This window comes from Artibeus jamaicensis, unplaced genomic scaffold, assembly GCF_021234435.1.
Source record: "Artibeus jamaicensis isolate MK-2021 breed Jamaican fruit bat unplaced genomic scaffold, CSHL_Jam_final scaffold_2375, whole genome shotgun sequence".
Lineage (NCBI taxonomy): Eukaryota > Metazoa > Chordata > Mammalia > Chiroptera > Phyllostomidae > Artibeus > Artibeus jamaicensis.
This window is the reverse complement of record NW_026522032.1, coordinates 680,066-699,262: the sequence shown is the minus strand read 5'-3', so window position 1 is coordinate 699,262 and position 19,197 is coordinate 680,066. Positions and strand designations below refer to the sequence as shown.

Below are 19,197 nucleotides of genomic sequence, written 5' to 3'. Positions count from 1 at the left end.
GGCACCCAGTGGACAGCTTTAAGACCACATCAAAACCACCCAACCACCTCACAAGTGACACACTCAAGGGACTGACTCAGTGGGTGCCAGAGCCATGATGAAATAAATAAATTCTGCTCTGTGGGGTGGGCTCCTGCAAAGCTGATCCTCCACCGCAGTCACAGGTTGGTAGGCAGTGGTCACAGCCAGTTCTGGCAGCTGACTAGCCTGGGTAAACCCCTCCCATTGACCTGACAACAGCAATCAAGACTCAACAACAAGAGGAGGGTATACTCAGGCTACATGATAGATGCACCTTGAGTACCCAGCTTGGGTGATAGGGGAGGCTGTACCACTGGACACTATAGGACATCTACTACATTAGGCCACACTAAAAAGACATGGAGTCAAAGCAGCTCTAACTATACACAGAAACAAACATAGGGAGGCTGCCAAAATGAGGAGACAAAGCAACACGGCTCAGATGAAAGAACAAACCAAAACTCTAGAAAAAGAGCTAAATGAAATGCAGATGAGCAATCTATCAGATGCAGAGTTCAAAACACCAGGTATGAGGATGCTCAAGGAACTTAGTGAGGACTTCAGGAACATAAAAAAGCTCCAGTCAGAAACAAAGGATACATGAATTGAAATAAAGAACAATTTACAGGGAAACAACAGTAGAGCAGATGAAGCCAAGAATCAAAACAATGATTTGGAATATAAGGAAGAAAAAACAACCAATCAAACAAGAAGATAAGAGAATCCAAAAAAACAACTTCTGGGACAACTTCAAGTGTCACACCATTCACATCATGAGGGTGCCGGAAGGAGAAGAGAAAGAATTAGAAATTGGAAACCTATCTGAAAGAATAATGACAGAAAAGTTCCCTGATTTGGTGAAGGAAATAGACATGCAAGTACAAGAAGCACAGAGAGTCCCAAACAAGTTGGACTCAAAGAGGACCACACCAAGACACATCATAATTAAAATGCCAAAGGTTAAAGATAAAGAGGGAATCTTAAAAGCAGCAAGAGACAAGAAGTTAGTTAGCTACAGGGAGTTCCTGTAAGACCACTAGCTGATTTCTCAACAGAAACTTTGTAGACAAGAAGGGATTGGCAAGAAGTATTCAAAGTGATGAAAAGCAAGGACTTACAGCCAAGATTGCTCTATCCAGCAAAGCAATCATTTAGAATGGAAGGGCAGATAAAGAGCTTCCCAGATAAGGTCAAGTCAAAGGAGTTCATCATTACCAAACCATTATTATATGAAATGTTAAAGGGACTTATTTAAGAAAAAGATCAAAACTATGAACAATAAATTAGCAATAAGTACATATCTATCAACAATTGAATCTAAAAAGGAAGCAAGAACAGAGGCAGAATCATGGACACAGAGAGTGTTTTGATGGTTCCAGATGGGAGGGGATGTGAGGAAATGGGTGAAGAGGTAAAAGGGATTAAGAAGTACAAATAGGTAGTTACAGAATAGCCATGGAGATGCAAAGTACAGTATAGGAAATGGGGTAACCAAAGAACTTACATGCATGATTCATGGACATGAACAATGGTGGTGGGATTGCCTGAGAGAGGAGGGGTTGCTGGGTAGAGGGGGCAAAGGGGGAAATATTGCTACAACTATAATAGCATAATCAGTAAAATATAATTAAAAGAAAAATGTAATGAAGTACATGCGCTGACTGGTGTTACTCAGTGGGTTGGGCATCAACCTGCAAACCAATAGGCGGCCAGTTCAATTCCCAGCCAGGGCACATGCCTGGGTTTTGGGCCAGTCCCCTGTTGCGGGTGTACAAGAGGCAACCAATCTATGTTTCTCTCACACATCAATGTTTTGCTCCCTCTCTTTATCCCTCCCTTCCTCTCCCTCTAAAAATAAATTTTTAAATATTTTTTAAAAAGTAATGATGTACAGATACACATGCTATAACATTGAAGAACCCTGAAAACATGGTAAGTGAAATAACTGAGTCACAAAAGACCAAATGTTGTATTGTTCCATTTATAGAACATGTCCTGAATAGACAAACTCATAGACACACATTGTAGATTAGAGGTTGTCCAGGACTGGGAAGGGGAAGAAATAGAGAGTGTCTCTGAACAGATGCAAGATTTCTTTTGGAGATGATGAAAAGGTTCTAAAATTCATTGTGGTGATAGGTACACAACTGTGTGAAATACTAAAAATCACTGAATTGTACACTTGAAATGGGTCAATTATATGGTTGTGATTTATATCTAAATAAATCTATTATATGTAAAAAGAGAAAGAGATATTTAGAATAAACTTTACTCTCCCCTTTCCATATGCGCAATCACCAAAGTGGAAGAACTAGCCCAAAGTAAACATTCCCAAAAGTGTCCCACAACCTCAAGACAATTTCCAAATTAAATGACAGACCCTCATTTAAACACCATAAAAAATATCCCAAACAAATTACCCCTGAAGGCTTATATTCAGCTGAGTTCCCCACTACCAGGTAGTTTATTACTGTACTACAAAGGTAAGGAAAAGAGAACTATTATTTAGTGACTAAGTGCTATGTAGCCAGGACCTAAAATACATTATTTTGTTTACTATTTACAACACTGGGAGGTGGGTTTCGTTATTCTCCTTTAATAGATGATAAAACTGAAGCCTGGAGAGGTTACACATTAAATATTAAACTTAAGCACATATTTTTCCATTGGTTTCTAAAACTATTTTCTCTTGATTTCTCTGTATTTAGCAAGAATCATTTTTTCTTATACATTAATTTAAAGATAATCAAAAGCTATCAAACAAAAATATTTTTTCAAAAATTTTAAGGATTTTTATTTACTTACTTTTACAGAGAAGAGGAGGGAGAAAAAGGGAGAGAAATAACCAGTGTGTGAGAGATACATCAACTGGTTGCCTATCACACACCCTTAACTGAAGACCTGACCCCCAACCCAGCCATGTGCCCTGACTGGGATGCTGGCACTCAATCCACTGCGCTACACCAGCCAGGGCTCAAACAAAATTATTTCTATACCAACCTGAGCATCCGGTAGGTTAGCCATTGAGTTTCTGTTGATATTTCCTATGTCCATGAAGATTTTATCAATTGCTTCAGGTATGCCAGATGAATTATCGCTTCTGATCAGGGTTTGGATGGTTTCTGAAATAACAATGAATGATAAAAGTGCTTTCAGCTATCACCATTGGCTAAAAATAGCAAATCACTTTAAAATCTGTCCTTAGATAGTTTGTCAAATGAATATAACATGAATAAACTGTGAATGATCCTTAGCGTAAAACCAAACTAAAGAAAAAGTTTCTTTTAGCTATAAAGGTAGAGTATAATTTTCAAATAAAATTTATATTCTCTGGGAGTCATTTGTTCATAACACTCATTACTTTCATTCTCAAGAAGTAAAAATGCATTAATTTCACAAATAGTAACGCTATTATAGGTCATCTTAAAACTATAAAATAGAAATAAATAATGTCTACAAAACTAGAAAATGTAGAGATTCTGAAGGGAGAGTTAGATACGTGCCCTGTAAAACTGAAATACTTTTTAATATTTGCGAGCATTAGGTGGACATAGCTAATTTATCCTGTCTCTGAAGTCTTAACCTAACACTGTGGGGAAAAAAAATGACATGTCCAATTACAGACATTAGCCAGTTACTGAATCTGTGCAAATGACATCACCATTTTCTAAACAGTCTGAACTTGACATTCTATAGTGCTGAATCTTACTTAGACATGGAATTCCTTAAATGCAAGCATGATATAGAGTTGACACCTTTCATATTATCAAAATTGAGGATTTTCCAAACTCATATAACAGAAGTGTTCATAACCTACATGTCTGTAATTTTTGAAACATATCTGAGCATCAACTAGCAAGATGTTAATATTCATAAAGTCATAAAAATACTATAAGAGCAACTTCTGGAAGATACTTTAAGCTGCTATTTAACCTGCTAGAATTAACAATAAATCTGCTAAGTGAAAAAATTTGAGTTAAACATCAAAAAATAGAATCACATAAAGATTTCACAAAACAAATTATGTTCAAATATACTAAAAAATGTTTTATAGCTCATGGAATCTTTATTACCCATGAGAAGCAATATTAGGGAAAACATACCACAATTTATACACCTCAAGTGATAAGATATATACAAAAAGAAAAATCTCTAGCCTCCTTACTCCCATAACTTTGTGAAAAGGCATACTGTATCTTGATTCTTCTAAGATTAGGTAAGCAGTAGGCTGAAAGGCATATGTATTACAACCCTTGCTCAAAATACAGGGTGAGACAAAAAGTAGGTTTACAGTTGTTCATATAGAAATAATACAATAGTTAATAAATAATACAGGAATAAATTGTGTTTCACGTACTCACAACTGTAAACTTACTTTTGCCCCACCCTGTATTGGTAACAGAATTAACAAAGTTTAGAATGGGAAAAATATTTGTGAATCATCTGCCTGGTAATGGGATAATATCCAAAATATACAAAGAACTTATACACCTCAATAGCAAACATTTTCAAAATATCTTATTTATTTATTTTTAGAGAGAGGGGATGGGAAGGAGAAAGAGTGGGAGAGAAACATTAATGTGTGGTTGCCTCTCATGTATCCCCCACTGGGGATCTGGCCTGCAACCCAGGCATGTGCCCTGACTGGGAATTGAACCGGCAACCCTTTGCTTCACAGGCCCACACTCAATCCACTGAGCTACACCAGCCAGGGCTCAATAGCAAAATTTTTTTAAATCCAATTTAAAAAATGAGCAGAGGATATCTCTACACATTTTTCCAAAAAAGAAATACAGGGCCAACAGGTACATGAAATGATGCTCAACATTACTGATCTTCAGAGAAATGCAAATCAAAACAAGATCTCACCTCACACTGGTTAGAATGACTATTATTAAAAAGATGAGAAATAACACACTGTTATTTCTCATCTTTTTGATCAACATCACTGTTGATAAGCACAGTCACTATGGAAAACAGTATGGAGCTTCCTCAAAAAATTAAGAATAGAGCTACATATGATCCAGCAACTCTTCCTCTGAGTATCTACCTAAAATTTTTTAAAACATTTATTAATAAAGATAGATGCTCCCCTATGTTCATTGCAGCATTATTCATGGTAGCCAAGACATGGAATCAACCTAAGTGCCCTTCGACTGGATAAAGAAGATGTGGTATACTCTTTCTATATATAATGGAATGCTACTCAGACATAAGAAAATATGAAATAGTTTCATTCGTGACAACATGTATGCCTCTTGAGACTATCATACTAACCAAAATAAGTCAAATGGAAAAAGACAAGAACCATATGATTTCACTCACATGTAGAATATAAAAGTAAAAGCAACAAATAAACAAAACAAATAAACTCATAGATATGGACAAAAGTATGGCAGTTATCAAAGGGGTAGGGGAATGGGGAGAGGATGAAGAGCATAAAGGGGGCCAAATATATGGCAACAGAAGAAGGCTACACTTTTTGAGTGGTGAGCACACAATGTTATATGCACATGTTAAGTATTACAAGATTGTACGCTTGAAACTTACATCATGTACTAACCAATGTCACCCCAATAAATTTAATTACAAATGAAATGTGGTGAATATATACAATAGGATATTACTCAGCCATTAAAAAAGAATGAAATCTTGTCATTTGTAACAGTATGATGGACCTTAAGGGTTATGCTAGTCAAATGAGTCAGAGAAAGACAAATACCATATGATCTCAATTATATGTGGAATCTTAAAACAAGTAAACAAACACCAAGCCCATAGAGACAGAACAGATTGATTGTAGCCAGGGGACAGGGTTAGGTGATAGACAAAATGGGTGAAGGGAATCAAAGGTACAAACTTCCAGGAATAAAATAAATAATTCACTGGATATAATGTACAAAATGGCAACTATAATTAATACTGTACTGCATATTTGAAAGTTGCTAAGAGAGTAAATCTTAAAAGTTCTCATCGCAAGAAAAAAAACCTTTGTTAATTATGTATGGTGATGGATGTTAACTAGACTTGGAATGGTGATCATTTCATAATATATACAAACATCAAATCATTATGTTGTGCACCTGAAAGTGGTGTAATGTTGCATGTCAATTACACCTCAATTTTTAAAAATTAGGGAAACTTTGAAATGTTTTTTTGAAACCCAACCATTCTGTAAAAACAGATGTCTTAAAATGATTTTGAAAAGAAAAAATATATATAAATGTTTAATTTGAGTTGCTTAAAAAAATTCCAAAAATAGTTTAGTAGAATACCAATTATAACTTGTGGTCACATGGTATGAGACTGTGAAGACATTAATTTTGATTTGTGCGTGTTCTCTTAGCGTTTAATATAATTCATTTTGTCAAAATAATTCCAGGACTTTCAAAACATATTTTCAATGTCATTTACTTGAGCAATTTGATTGACACCAGCTGAGGCAATGACAGCACTGCAGATCTTTAATAAAATGCAGTCAGCAAAGCTGGGTAACTAGTAGAGATCACATAGCTAAATGGTTGAGTTACACTATGCAAAAGACTTGTTTCTGGCAGAAGCTAAGAAAGGAGTTTCTATAAATACAGTCTATTCTTGAGATTTGAAGATAACATGCTATATTAAGGTTATATCAAGCAAGGCTGTACATTCTGAAAGAAAATAATCAAATCATCTTCCTGGCTACTGAAGTGAACTATGATTTACGACATGATTTCAGTTGATATAATTTAAATGAGATCCATCCTAGTTAAAACAGGGGGTGGGGGTGGTCACACCATTAAGACAACTGTGTTAATCAATACCAATTAATTGTGATTAGGCAGACAGCATTGTAGATACAGTATTAATAAAAAATAAACATTTTCCCTGTCCTTGAGGAAGTAAGCTTCTGCTACAACATGGCAAAAAAAAAAATCTATCAACAGTCCTGCCAAGTCTCTCCTGTGACTTCCATCAGCTCAACCAGTCATTTCAAAGGCCAAAAGACCTACCAGGGTCAACTCAAGATTTGAGTTCTAGTCACAACAATTATCTGCAACTTTGTCACTGAGAAAAGAACAAAAAAATGACAATAAAATGAACATTTGCATAGTGGTTTATGCTCTCAAAGCTTTTCATATGCATCTTCATTTAATCATCAATCTACTCTGTAAGGCAGATATTTTTATTTTTATAAGATGTGGAAACTGATATTTAACAAAGTGTAGTGACTTCTCAAAGCTGACACAAAGAAAGTAGCAACTAGGACTTGAATTCATGCTTTCTCATTTGAAACTTATACTATACAATCGGGAAGAACCTAGAACAAGTGACATGCAAAAGTTGAAGCTAAAAACAAAATAAATGAACAAGATGAACAGAAACAGACTCATACATACAGAGAATAGCCCTGGTTGGTGTAGCTCAGTGGATTGAGTGTGGGTCTGTGAACCAAAGGGTCACCAGTTCCACTCCCAGTCAGGGCACATGCCTGGGTTTCAGGCCAGGTCCCCCATTTTGGGCATGTGAGATGCAACCACACATTGATGTTTCTCTCTTTCTCTTTCTCCTTCCCTTCTCCTCGCTTTAAAAATAAATGAATAAAATCATTTTTTAAAATTCTAAAAAAAATACATAGAATATTTCAATGGTTGCCAGATGAGAGGGGGTGGGGAAGTTGGGTGAAAAAATTGAAAAGATTAATAGGTACAAATCGGTAGTAATAGAATAGGCATGGAGATGTATAGTGTAGGAAATATAATCAGTAATATTCTAATAAATATGTATGGGTCAGATGGGTGTGAGATTTATTGGGATGATCACTTAAGTTATCTAATGCCTAATCATTGGGTGTACACATGAATCTAATGTAATATTGTATGTCAACTATAACTGAAAAGTAAAAATAATTTAAAAGATTTTAGAAAATAATAAAAAATAGAATAAAGCATTGATAATGATCTTGCCCAAGATCAAAGCTATTGGTAGCACAGCATGAACAGAATCCAAGACAAATACATTCTTTTTGCTCTGGCTAGTGTCTACATTTCTCCTTATAAAAGGTAATTCAAAAAACAGTTTTTAAGATATTACTTATTTATTTTTAGAGAGAGAGGAAAGGAGGGAGAAGGAGGGGAGAAACATCAATGTGTGGTTGCCTCTCGAGCACCCCCTACTGGGAACCTGGCCTGCAACCCAGGCATGTGCCCTAACTGGGAATGGAAATGGTGACCTTTCAGTTCGCAGGTCCACACTCAATCCACTGAGCCACACCAGCCAGGGCCTCAACACACATTTATTTAATGTCTGCAATCAGGCAGATACAGGGCATCTTACTAGGAATGCTAAGATAAGTGAGGCAGTCTATGCCATCTAGTGGACCACACTGTTCAGGAAATTAAATTTTAAAAACTTGAAATATAATGTAGTAAGTGTTATGAATACAAGATGCTACAGAAATATAAAGGAAGAATTGAGTAACTCTTCCCATCTGAGACTTGGGATAAAGGGATAAAGGCTTCACTGGGGCCCTATCTGAGGTGGATCTTATAAGTTAGAGATTTGCCGAGCAGCATACCAGAAGGAAAAAGCAGAGAGGTGTGGAAAAGCATAGCAGGTTCAAATAACCATAAACAATTATTTATGTATGGCTGAAGAAAAGAGTAAAGGAAGGTTACAGGAAAACACCATTAGAAAGGTACATAGAGGTCAGAGCTTGAAATATATTGTATGATATACTATGATGGTTAAATTCAGTTAGTTATTCCACCTCTTTATTTCATAAACCATATTATAGCTACCTAATATGTGTATACCGGGTGACCCCACCAAGTATCTCAATGAGATTTCTGCACAGGCCATACAGAAACTATGCTATGACTCTGAACTATGCGGCTCCCTCTTGAGACATTTCCTAATAACTCTGCTATTCCTATTCTGAGGATCCCATCGTGGCATTTAAAGACATGGGAAAAAATAGTTCAGGGAGGCTTCCAAATAAATAAAGTTCTTTGAGATTCAATGAAAGTCTATTATATTTATTTCTTTTTTTTTTAATCCTCACCCAAGGATCCTTCATTGCTTTTTTAGAGAGAGGAAAGAAGAGAGGAAGGGAAAATGAGAAGGACAGATCTGAGAGAGAAGCATCGATTGGTTGCCTCCTCTACCCACTATGTAAGAGGACTGGTGATCCCACCCTCAGACCTGGGAATCACATGCACCAGCACAGGAAAATAAACTCACAGCTCAGGTATGTGCCCTGACCAGGAAATGAATATGCAACGTTTTGATTATGGGTGGTTATGGGACCACATTCCAACCAACTGAGCCACACCTGCCAGGGCTGAAAATCTATTATCTTGAGTGAATTTTCCTACTAAAGGTTTTAGCCTACATTTGCAGTTTAACATGCCAGCCATGTATAGCTATTTAGCGCCTGAAGTATGATTAGACCCAATTGAGATGTGCTATCATTGTAAAATACCAGATTTCAAAGATTTAGTATGAAAAAAAGCATGTAAAAATAACCATAATAGTTTGCATTATGACTCAAAATGTCAGTAATTTTGTATAATGATTATATGTTGAAATAGTATTTTCGATATGTGGGGCTAAAAATATAGCATTAAATTATTATTAAAAATAATTGCACCTATTTGTCTTTAGTTTTAAAATGTAGCTATTAGAAATTACTTATAAATTATAGTTCTGGTGCTCACTTAGGCAGCCACATATACTAAAATTGGGACAATACAGAAATTAGCATGGGCCCTGCGCAAGGATGACATACAAATTCGTGAAGCATTCTATTTGTTTTACGAACACTTTAGCCCTGGCTAGTGTGGCTCAGTGGATTGAGCACTAGCCTGCAAAGTTAAATATTGCCGGTTTGATTTTCAGTCAGGGCACAGCCCTGGGTTGCCAGCCAGGTCCCCAGCTGATGGCTTGGGAGAGGCAACCAATCAGTGTTATCTTTCACATCGACATTTCTCTTCCTCTCTTTCTCCCTCCCTTCCCACCTCTCTCTAAAAGAAGACATTATTTTTTAAAAGAATGCTTTGACAAAATACATTCGTAGCTCACATCTTATTTTTACGGGACAGGGCTGGTCTAGAGCAGGGGTCCCCAACCCATTAGGAAACCGGCTGCACAGCAGGAAGTGAGTGGTGGGTGAGCAAGTGAAGCTTAATCTATATTTACAGTCACTCCCCGTGCCTGTAGTATTGCCTGAGCTCCACCTCCTGTCACACTAGCAGAGGCATTAGATTCTCATAGAAGCACGAACCCTACTGTGAACTGCACATGCGAAGGATCTAGGCTGCAGCTCCTTATGAGACCCTAAAGCCTGATGATCTGAAGTGGAGCTGAGGCGGTGATGCTAGTGCTGGGAAATGTGACTGCAAATACAGATTATCATTAGCAGAGAGGTCTGACTGCACAGAGACCATTAGCAGAGAGGTTTGACTGCACAGAGACCTGACTGCTTGCAGACTCATAGTGAGTGGCAAGTGACAATTAGGCTGTATCTGGTGGCAGGCTATAAAGCCATACACTCCCTGGATCTGTGGGAAAATTGTCTTCCATGAAACCAGTCTCTGGTGCCAACAAGTTTAGGGACCTCTTGTCTAGAGTATATATTGTGACTGAATGCTGAATATTCAATGACACCAATTAGTTAATATCTACCTCCCTGACAGTTATCATAGATTGAAAAGAAAAAAGAAGTACCTGGCTGGTGTGGCTCAGTGGATTGAGCATGGCTGCAAAGCAAAGGGTTGCTGATTCAATTCCCAGTCAGGGCACATGCCTGGGTGGTGGGCCAGGTCCCCAGTGGGGGCCCGTGTGAAAGGCAACCACATACTGATATTTCTCTCCCTTTCTTTCTCCCCCCTTCCCGTCTCTCTAAAAATAAATAAAATCTTTTTTTAAAGTATGAACTTGAATATTTTGATAGACCATAAGAGCATTTATATAACAGCAAATACAAAGATATTAGAAACCTAGAAAAAGGAAAATTATCTCCAAATTAACCATAGGAAAGGGGATTCCAAAGTCTCATAAACTGTTGCCATACTTTAAGCAGAAATAACCCTCACGCTGAGAAGGAAAACTGGGCCAAATTATCTTGGTGTGAATTTTTTTTAATTTAAAAAAAATGTACTGCTTTTGGAGAAAGAGAATGGAGAAATAGAGAAACATAGATTTGTTTTCTACTCATTTACGCATTTATTCATTGATTCCTATACGTGCCCTGACCAGGAATCAAACCTGCAACCTTCGCATACTAGAGACACTCTAACCAACTAAGCTACCCAGGCAGGGCAGTATGAATGAATATTCTGTTAACCCCACTCAACTGTTTGCTATTCCCTCGTTAAGTAACCTTCTATTATGGACGGTTCCTGGTGCTTGCCGAGATGAAAACCTTTTTTCTGAATCAGGAGAGACACCTTTAGGAAACCTTCCAACACAGTTGTTATTGTTTCTTAAGTTAAGAATCTGGGCCTTTCAAAACCTGTCCTCCAGGAAAGAAATACCCTAGACAAGTCTATTGAAACCTGGTTACAAAGGCACTTTACATCTCAGCAAATTCACTTCTAGGTATTTGCCCCAAGGAAAATGAAAACCTAAGTCATTTAAAATATATATATATATATATATATATATATATGAATATTCATAGCAACTTTATTAATGATAGCCAAAAATGTCCATCAACTGATAAATGGAGAAATTGTGATATATTCATTCAGTGGAACAGTACTAAACAAAGTAAAGGAAGTAACTACTCTTATGCAATCATATGGATGACTCTCAAAATAATTATGCTTAGTGAAAGACACTACAAAAAAAGTATATACAGTACTGTTTCACATATAAACTCATCTGCAGTGATAGAAATAAGAACAGTGAATGCCTGGGGTGAAATGTGAAGTATAGATTGACCACAAAGGGGCATGATGGAATTTTCTGAGATAAGAATGTTCTATTTTTTTATCAGAATTGTGGTCATACAGGTTACATTTGTTCCCCCCTCAAAACAAGGTATCAACCTGCACACTTAAAATGTGTGTATTTTATTATATGTGTAAATTATACCTCAATAAAGTTGGTTTCTTTTTTTAAGGTTTTATTTATTCATCTTTAGAGAGGGAAGGGAAGGAAAGGAGAGAGGGTGAGAAACATCAATGTATGGTTGCCTCTCCTGCATTCCCTGCTGGGAACTGGCCCACAACCCAGGCATGTGCCCTGGCTGGGAATCAAACCGCAATCCCTTGGTTTGCAGGCCCGTGCTCAATCCACTGAGCTATACCAGCCAGGACTAAAGCTGATTTCTAAGAAAGAAAAGAAAGAGGGAAAGAAAAAGTACCATAGACCTGAAATCCTAGAGGTTGCAGGTCAGGAGCAGGATAGCACAGTGTGGTATCAATCTTTCTTCAACATCAAGAAGGCAGCCTCAAAAGTAAACAGCAGAGCCCTGACCAGTGTGACTCGATTGGGCGTTGTCCCACATAGCAAAAGGTTGCCACTTCAATCCCTGGACTAGTCAGGGCACATACCAGAGACAGCTGATCAATGTTTCTCTCCCTCTCTCCCTCTCTCCCTTCCCCTCTCTCTAAAAAATATAAGTAAATAAAATCTTTTAGCCCTGGCTGGTGTAGCTCAGTGGATTTATCATGGGCCTGCAAACCAAAGGATCTCAGTTCGATTCCCAGTCGAGGCACATGCCTGGGTGGCAGGCCAGTTCCCAGCAGAGGATGCACGAGAGGCAACCATACATTGATATATCTCTCCCTCTCTCCTTCCCTTCTCCTCTAAAGATAAATTTTAAAAATCTTTTAACTAAAATAAAATCTTCTTTTAAAAAAGGTAAACAAGTGATTTGTCCCCTTAGCCCACCTTCACCCATTTTCCTCACCCCCATGGCAAAAATCCTATAACTACATGAGGTAATGGATGTGTTCATTAACATTCTTGTAGTAATCACTTTATTATACATATATAAAATCACTACACCATATACCTTAAACTTACAGAATGCTATATGTCAATTATATCTCAAAAAAGCTGGGGGTGGGGTAAACAGAAGAGTTGGTATCAGAAGTGCATATACATAGAATCCCAAGAGCCTTTCAAAGAGATAAAGAGGTGTGGCTCAGTGGGTTGAGTGCTGGCCTGCAAACCAAAGGGTTGCCAGTTTGATTCCTGGTCAGGGCACATACCTGAGTTGTGGGCCAGGTCCCCAGTTGGGGGTGCACGAGAGGCAACCACATGGTGTTTCTCTCCCTCTCTTTCTCCCTCCCTTCCCCTCTCTAAAAATAAATGAATAAAATCTTTTTTTAATAGGTTAAACAAGCATACCCAAACATGCTGCTTAATAGATTGATGCCAATCTGAAGTGAGGTTTTTAATGGCATAACATTCTGTCCTTGGCCCTGTCCTATTTAACTGTCTTATCAATGACTTGGATGAAGAAGCTGAAAAAGAACAAAGATGATATAACCAGGAACAAAAGTTAAATCTCTAGTTGCAGCAATGGGATTAATGTAACAAAAAATCTTAGTCCGGCATTTAAGTCTTCAAAACTAACTGCACCAATATATGCCAGGCAAGATGTAGCTTAACAGCAGAATGTATTTTGTAAAAACAAGAGCATTTTAGAAGAAAAATGGTCAAAATAAGTCATCAGTGTGGTATGACTGCCCTCTTCCAAAATTTTCAATCTTAGCTAAAGAGAATGATGATCACTCCCAAATCTAAAGAGAAAGATTATTTTGTGATGATCATATCAAACCTAGAAAACTGTGTTTTGTTCTGGGTAACACACTTTAAGAAATAACATGGAAGAAAAGAGCATGTTTGGAGAACAGCACACAAAATGATGAGGGGACTAGAAACCATGTAATATGGGGAATGAGTAAGCAAACTGAGAATGGTTCATTTGAAGAAGAAACTTTCCAGGGGACATAAGTATCTTTAAATAGTTGAGCTGGCATGCAGAAAAAGAGCTACACTTATTTAGCCCCAATGGGTATAACTTCAACAAATTTCAACTTCTTCTTGCCCATGAAACTGATTGGAATTGTTGGTACAAGAAGGTTGACATTATGTCGATTCTCCCTATGAAGAAAAAAAAAGAGCTATAGGGCCATCACACGGGCCTTTTGTGGTCCATTTTTTTAAAAACTTGACTGAAGGTCATGTATACAAAAAAGAAAACTCAAATTGCCAACAAACCTATGAAAATACAACCAACTTCATCCTGGCCAGTGAGGCTCAGTGGTTACAGGGGTGCTGTCCTGTAACCAAAAGGTTGTGGGCTTGATTCCCAGTCTGGGTCCATAGGATCCTGTCTGGCACATACAGGATGAAGACAACCCATCAATGTTTTTCTCTAAAATCAATGTTTCTCTCCATTTCTCTCTAAAAGCAATGAAAAAAATGTCCTTCGGTGAGGATTAAAATAATGTAAAAAGAAAATTTACCCAACTTCAATAGTTACCAGGGAAATAGAAATTAAAACAACACCAATGTAAGATAATAACATCAGGGAAAATAAAACTGGCTGGAGGGTATATGTGAATTCTGTACTATCTTTGAAACTTTTCTGTAAATCTAAAATCATTCCAAAATAAAATGTTAATTAAAAACCATGACACCTTTCATATCGCAAAACTTTTAAAGTGTGACAATACCAGATATTAGCAAGATTACGGGAAAAAGAAAAACGGAGAATATAAGTTGTTAAAACTACTTTGGACAGCAATTTGGCAATATTGATAAAGTTAAAGATGCTGACAGCTTTTGACCCAGCAGTTCCACATTCAGTAGTTCAACCTAAATGTATGCCCTACAGCATCACTGCCACTATAGGGAAGCCACTAGCCACATACATGTGACCACTGAGCACTTGAATTGTGGCAAGTCCCAAACGAGATGTGCCTGAAGTATAAAACACAAGCCAGACTTCAAGCTTTGTATCAAAAAATGTAAACTCTCGCATTAAAAACTTTAATTACATGCTGAAATGATAGTATTTGGGATATTCTAATCCATATAATTTGCATTACTAAAAATTATTATATTACTAAATATTATATTACTACTATATTATATTACCGTTGAACTATTATATTATTACATTATATTAAGTAATTATTATATATCATATATTAGGTAAATTATATTCTGTAATATGTTATTCTATTACTAAATATTATATTCCTATTACATTGTATTTAGTATTCCTAAGATTACTATATTAATTTCAGCCGATGAACCTTTTTAATGTGATTACTGCGAAATATAAAATTGTGTTTGCACATTGTTTTAATTGGACATCACTGACCCAGACCCTCAGCCCCCAGTGCTCAGGAAATAAATCAGCCTAGTGCATTATAACCAGAATATTTTAACTAAAAAAAGCATAAATAGAAAATATGGTGGTATACTGCATATAATACAGGTAAAACTGTTTCATTAAACTTTTGATGTACTGTATTTCCCTGTCATAAGTGGTGGTTAAAACTATTTGAAAGCTCCCACTAAATTCTCTGAAGCACAATGTTCATTGCTATCTGTAACAGCAACTACTTAAAATGCTCATACATCCAATGAGAGAAGTTGAATAAATGATTTGTGGTACAATTATATTCAATGTAATGGTACTAATCAGCAGTGGAAAGAAATGAATTAAAGCTAAAATATCCATATGGGTATTATCCAAAAAATAATGTTGAGTAAAAAAAGACAAATCGCAGGGGGAAAAGTATAACATTAAATGATACAATTTATGTAAAACTTTAAAAGATGAAAAACTAATATATGTAATCTTTCAGTTCTTTCAAACATAAAATATCTGAAATACATGGCAAACTTTCAAGATTCAACGAAACTTAGTGATAGGTATACTGGTGATAATTATATTTTTCTATATACTTGTTTGTGTTTCAAATATTTACATAAATACAAGGTCTCAATCCTTGTATTTCTGTAAATATCAAACTCATAATCCCTATTTTATGTTTAAATCTTTAAGATATTATATCCTAAATTAAAATTTAAAGCAGGTGGTACAGGGCATTGTTTTTGTTGTTTTAAATAACAGAACTGTTTTGAAGGTCATGGCTCAATCGGTAGAGCATTGTCCAACAGAGCAAAAGGTCTCAGGTTCATTCCTGGTCAGAACACATGCCTGGGTTGCTGAGCTGGTCCAGTTGGAGTGCATGCGAGAGGCAACCTATCAGTGTATCTCTCACACCTCCACATTTTTCTCCCTGTCTCTTTCTAAGAATTAAAATCAATAAAGTCTTTAAGAAAAAACCACTGACCTAAACTTTTGAAAATCATAGATCTGTAGCCACCCTAGATACGACATAGTTCCATTTAATAAGTATCATAAATTCTCCCATATTTGACATAGCTGAGGAATCTGGTATGACTACTCAAATTCCTTTTGTTTCCTAAGAATTCCCATAAATATGCAACAAAGATTACCAATTTTCAAAAGAATAAAGATACAAAAATGGACTTAAACCTAAAACACACAGGATATAATTTATTTTTCACTAATAATTATAGAAAGGCCCAGGATCTAGCAGTATATTTTTAATGTATTTTTAGTGCACCAATTTTTATTTCAGATTAAACCAATGTTATTTTGCATGCCACAAAAACCTTGAGAAAATAAGCTAAAAATAGAAAATTGTTTCCTTATACTAGTTTATAAAAACATTCCAGTGTCTTAAACATCCATATTGTTTGTATGGTACATTAATAAAAAAGGTGGAGCTCTGGCTACTGCAAAGAGATGAAATTCAGGAAACAATTACATTTACAAGATCTTCGATAATGCAGGAAATACTTCACATTTTCTTTACTACCATGTAAAGCTATGTACCTTGAAAGTCCAAGAAACGAAAATCCACTTCCTCCATTTTTCAATCTCTGGATCACACCTATGAAGTAAGAAAATAATTTAATATTAGATCCTTTATACTACTATTTCACAATAAATTGCTTTTTAGTAAAACTTTTTCAGTCACTTGCTATTCATAGGAGGAAAAGCTGAGAAAATTTAAAATCTCAGAAAAAGTACTTAATGGGAGATGGAAACAGGCGGCTAGCAACCACAGCCCTGCTTAAAGAAAATTCTCATCAATTAGCATAATCTGCCCAGCGAAGCACGCCACGGCGCAGTGAAACACACTCTCTGATTGGTATGACTGTTGCCCATTGCCACATTCTGACTTGTTGAAAATCCCAGGCCTAATGATTAAAGCATCCAATGACACACGTTACTCCTCTCAGCGCGCCAAAATTACCCGCCCTACCAGACAGACTTAGCACCCATTCTGCTTCCCGCCAACTGTAGGTCACAAACTGCTCCTGAAAATGAACAAACTGTATGGCACCCACAGAATTTAGGTCCTTAACATAAAAATTAACAAAACTATCCCTCAAGATTTCAATGGTCCCCAAATGCGCCGCACTTAGATTAAAATATTAAATTTATTTCCCTGAAAACCGGGTCGCTGATTCAGCTTCGTCCTTTCCTACCACAAAAACCCCTAAACAAATCACACTGGAGCGCGTCCCATAAGAACGACATTTCTATTATTCATAGATATTAATGAACCGACTTCTGTATCTTTAGTTATTCGTAGAGAAAAGGAAAAATATCTTCTTCTGACTTCTCAACTATTGGAATGTTTCATTTTCTACGCGTTTTCAAATCTTTAATTTATCTATTATTAAACACCGGAAAACGAAAATTAGGAGGAGACAAACGTCGAAGGGGGAGCAGGCACCACATACTGTGCCTTCTGGTGCCAGCTAGCTCCCTGAAGAGTCTCAGCAGATCAATGTCCTCGTCCGTTAAAGGGAGAATAAAAAGTGCTTCTAGGCTTGCGGTTCAATGCAATACTGCAAATTAAGCGTCTAGAACAGTGGCTGACACACAGCAGATACTTACCACGCATTAGTTCCCGTCATCATTTCCTGGTAGGCAAACTCAGATACCCGAATTCCATGCGTCCCTCCCAAGCCCTCTGCTTGGTGGATGAGCGATGAACGAAAAGGGCAATAATTCAAGATTTCTTTGCTTACATTTTACTTTTTTTGGAGAGAAGAGAAGGGAGGGAGAAAACGAAAATTAGGAGGAGACAAACGTCGAAGGGGGAGAGGAACACTGATGGCTGCCTCTCAAAATGTCGCCGACCGAGGAACGAGCTCCCAACCCAGACATGTGGCCAGACCGGGAATCGAACCGGGCAGTTTTCTCTTGGCGGGACGGCGCCCAACACCCTGACGCGGACCAGTCCGCACTTTATGCCTTATATGAGCCTTAAAAAAAAAAGAAACCTGTCTTTTCCCCTCGTCCTTCACCTGACTGAGTCACCTACCGCAGTCCCCCATTTCACAAGCAGTGCCTCCGAGTGACTCAAAAAACTCCTAACTTAATGGCCAAGTCTCAGTCTAGCAACCCCACCCCCTCCACTCACGCGCGCACGGGTACCGCAAACCCCTGGACCCTTCGTATTGTAGTAAATCACTCACCGCCCCGCAAGCCACAAGCCTCAAGCCTCCGTCGCAGAACCTCCCCGCTAACAGTTGACCGCGTGCGCGCAACCACCCGCGCGCGCAGCGACCCGGGAATCCGCCTGGATACCAGGGCTTGGCAGCGCGCCCAGCCGCCTGGTGACCGCACCCCCGCCCCCGCCAGGGCAGTGACGTCAGTCCAAGACCACGCCCACTCGCCATCTAAGGCCTCTGCCGCACCGCTAAACTTGGGCGCCAAGTTCTTCGCACTCTGGCCCTTAAGTCCTGGGGACGCGCTGCCCAGGGTCAGGGTGAGAAGCACTCAGACGAAGGCACTAGGGCGCATAATACTCTTACAGGGGGAGGATGGCAGGCAGACAGGGTAACGGGAGAGAAGATGGCAGCCTGGCAAAAGAAAGAGAATGGACGGACGGATGGAGGGAAAGGAACGGAAGAGAGGAAAAGGCCTAAGCGATGTTGCCCACTGGTTATTCGAGAGTGGCAAAGGTTCGGCCCTGGCTGCTGTGGCTCGGTGGCTTGGTTTCATTTTACTTTTCTCGGAGAAAAGAAAGGGAGAAACGACGAGAGAAACACTAATGGCTTCCTCTTGCAAAACATTCAACAGTGGACAAAGCCCGATATCCAGGCATGTGCCCA

At 37.8% G+C, this 19,197-nt stretch overlaps 1 protein-coding gene and 1 non-coding gene across 2 annotated transcripts in view; one reads left to right on the top strand and one right to left on the bottom strand.

Annotated features, from left to right (window-relative positions):
• Positions 1 to 17,981, bottom strand: part of TEX11 (testis expressed 11) — a 118,552-nt gene extending 100,571 nt beyond the window's left edge. Inside the window, exons 1-2 of the mRNA XM_053656654.1 lie at positions 17,975 to 17,981; positions 3,022 to 3,143 (exon numbers count right to left, since the gene is read on the bottom strand). Of these exons, the coding sequence (XP_053512629.1) occupies positions 3,022 to 3,143; positions 17,975 to 17,981 (129 nt within the window). The remainder of the gene's footprint in view (positions 1 to 3,021; positions 3,144 to 17,974) is intronic.
• Positions 9,712 to 9,816, top strand: LOC119040227 (U6 spliceosomal RNA). Its single transcript, XR_005080804.1, has one exon. It is a non-coding gene; the product is annotated as a U6 spliceosomal RNA (small nuclear RNA).
• Positions 17,982 to 19,197: the final 1,216 nt, after the last annotated feature.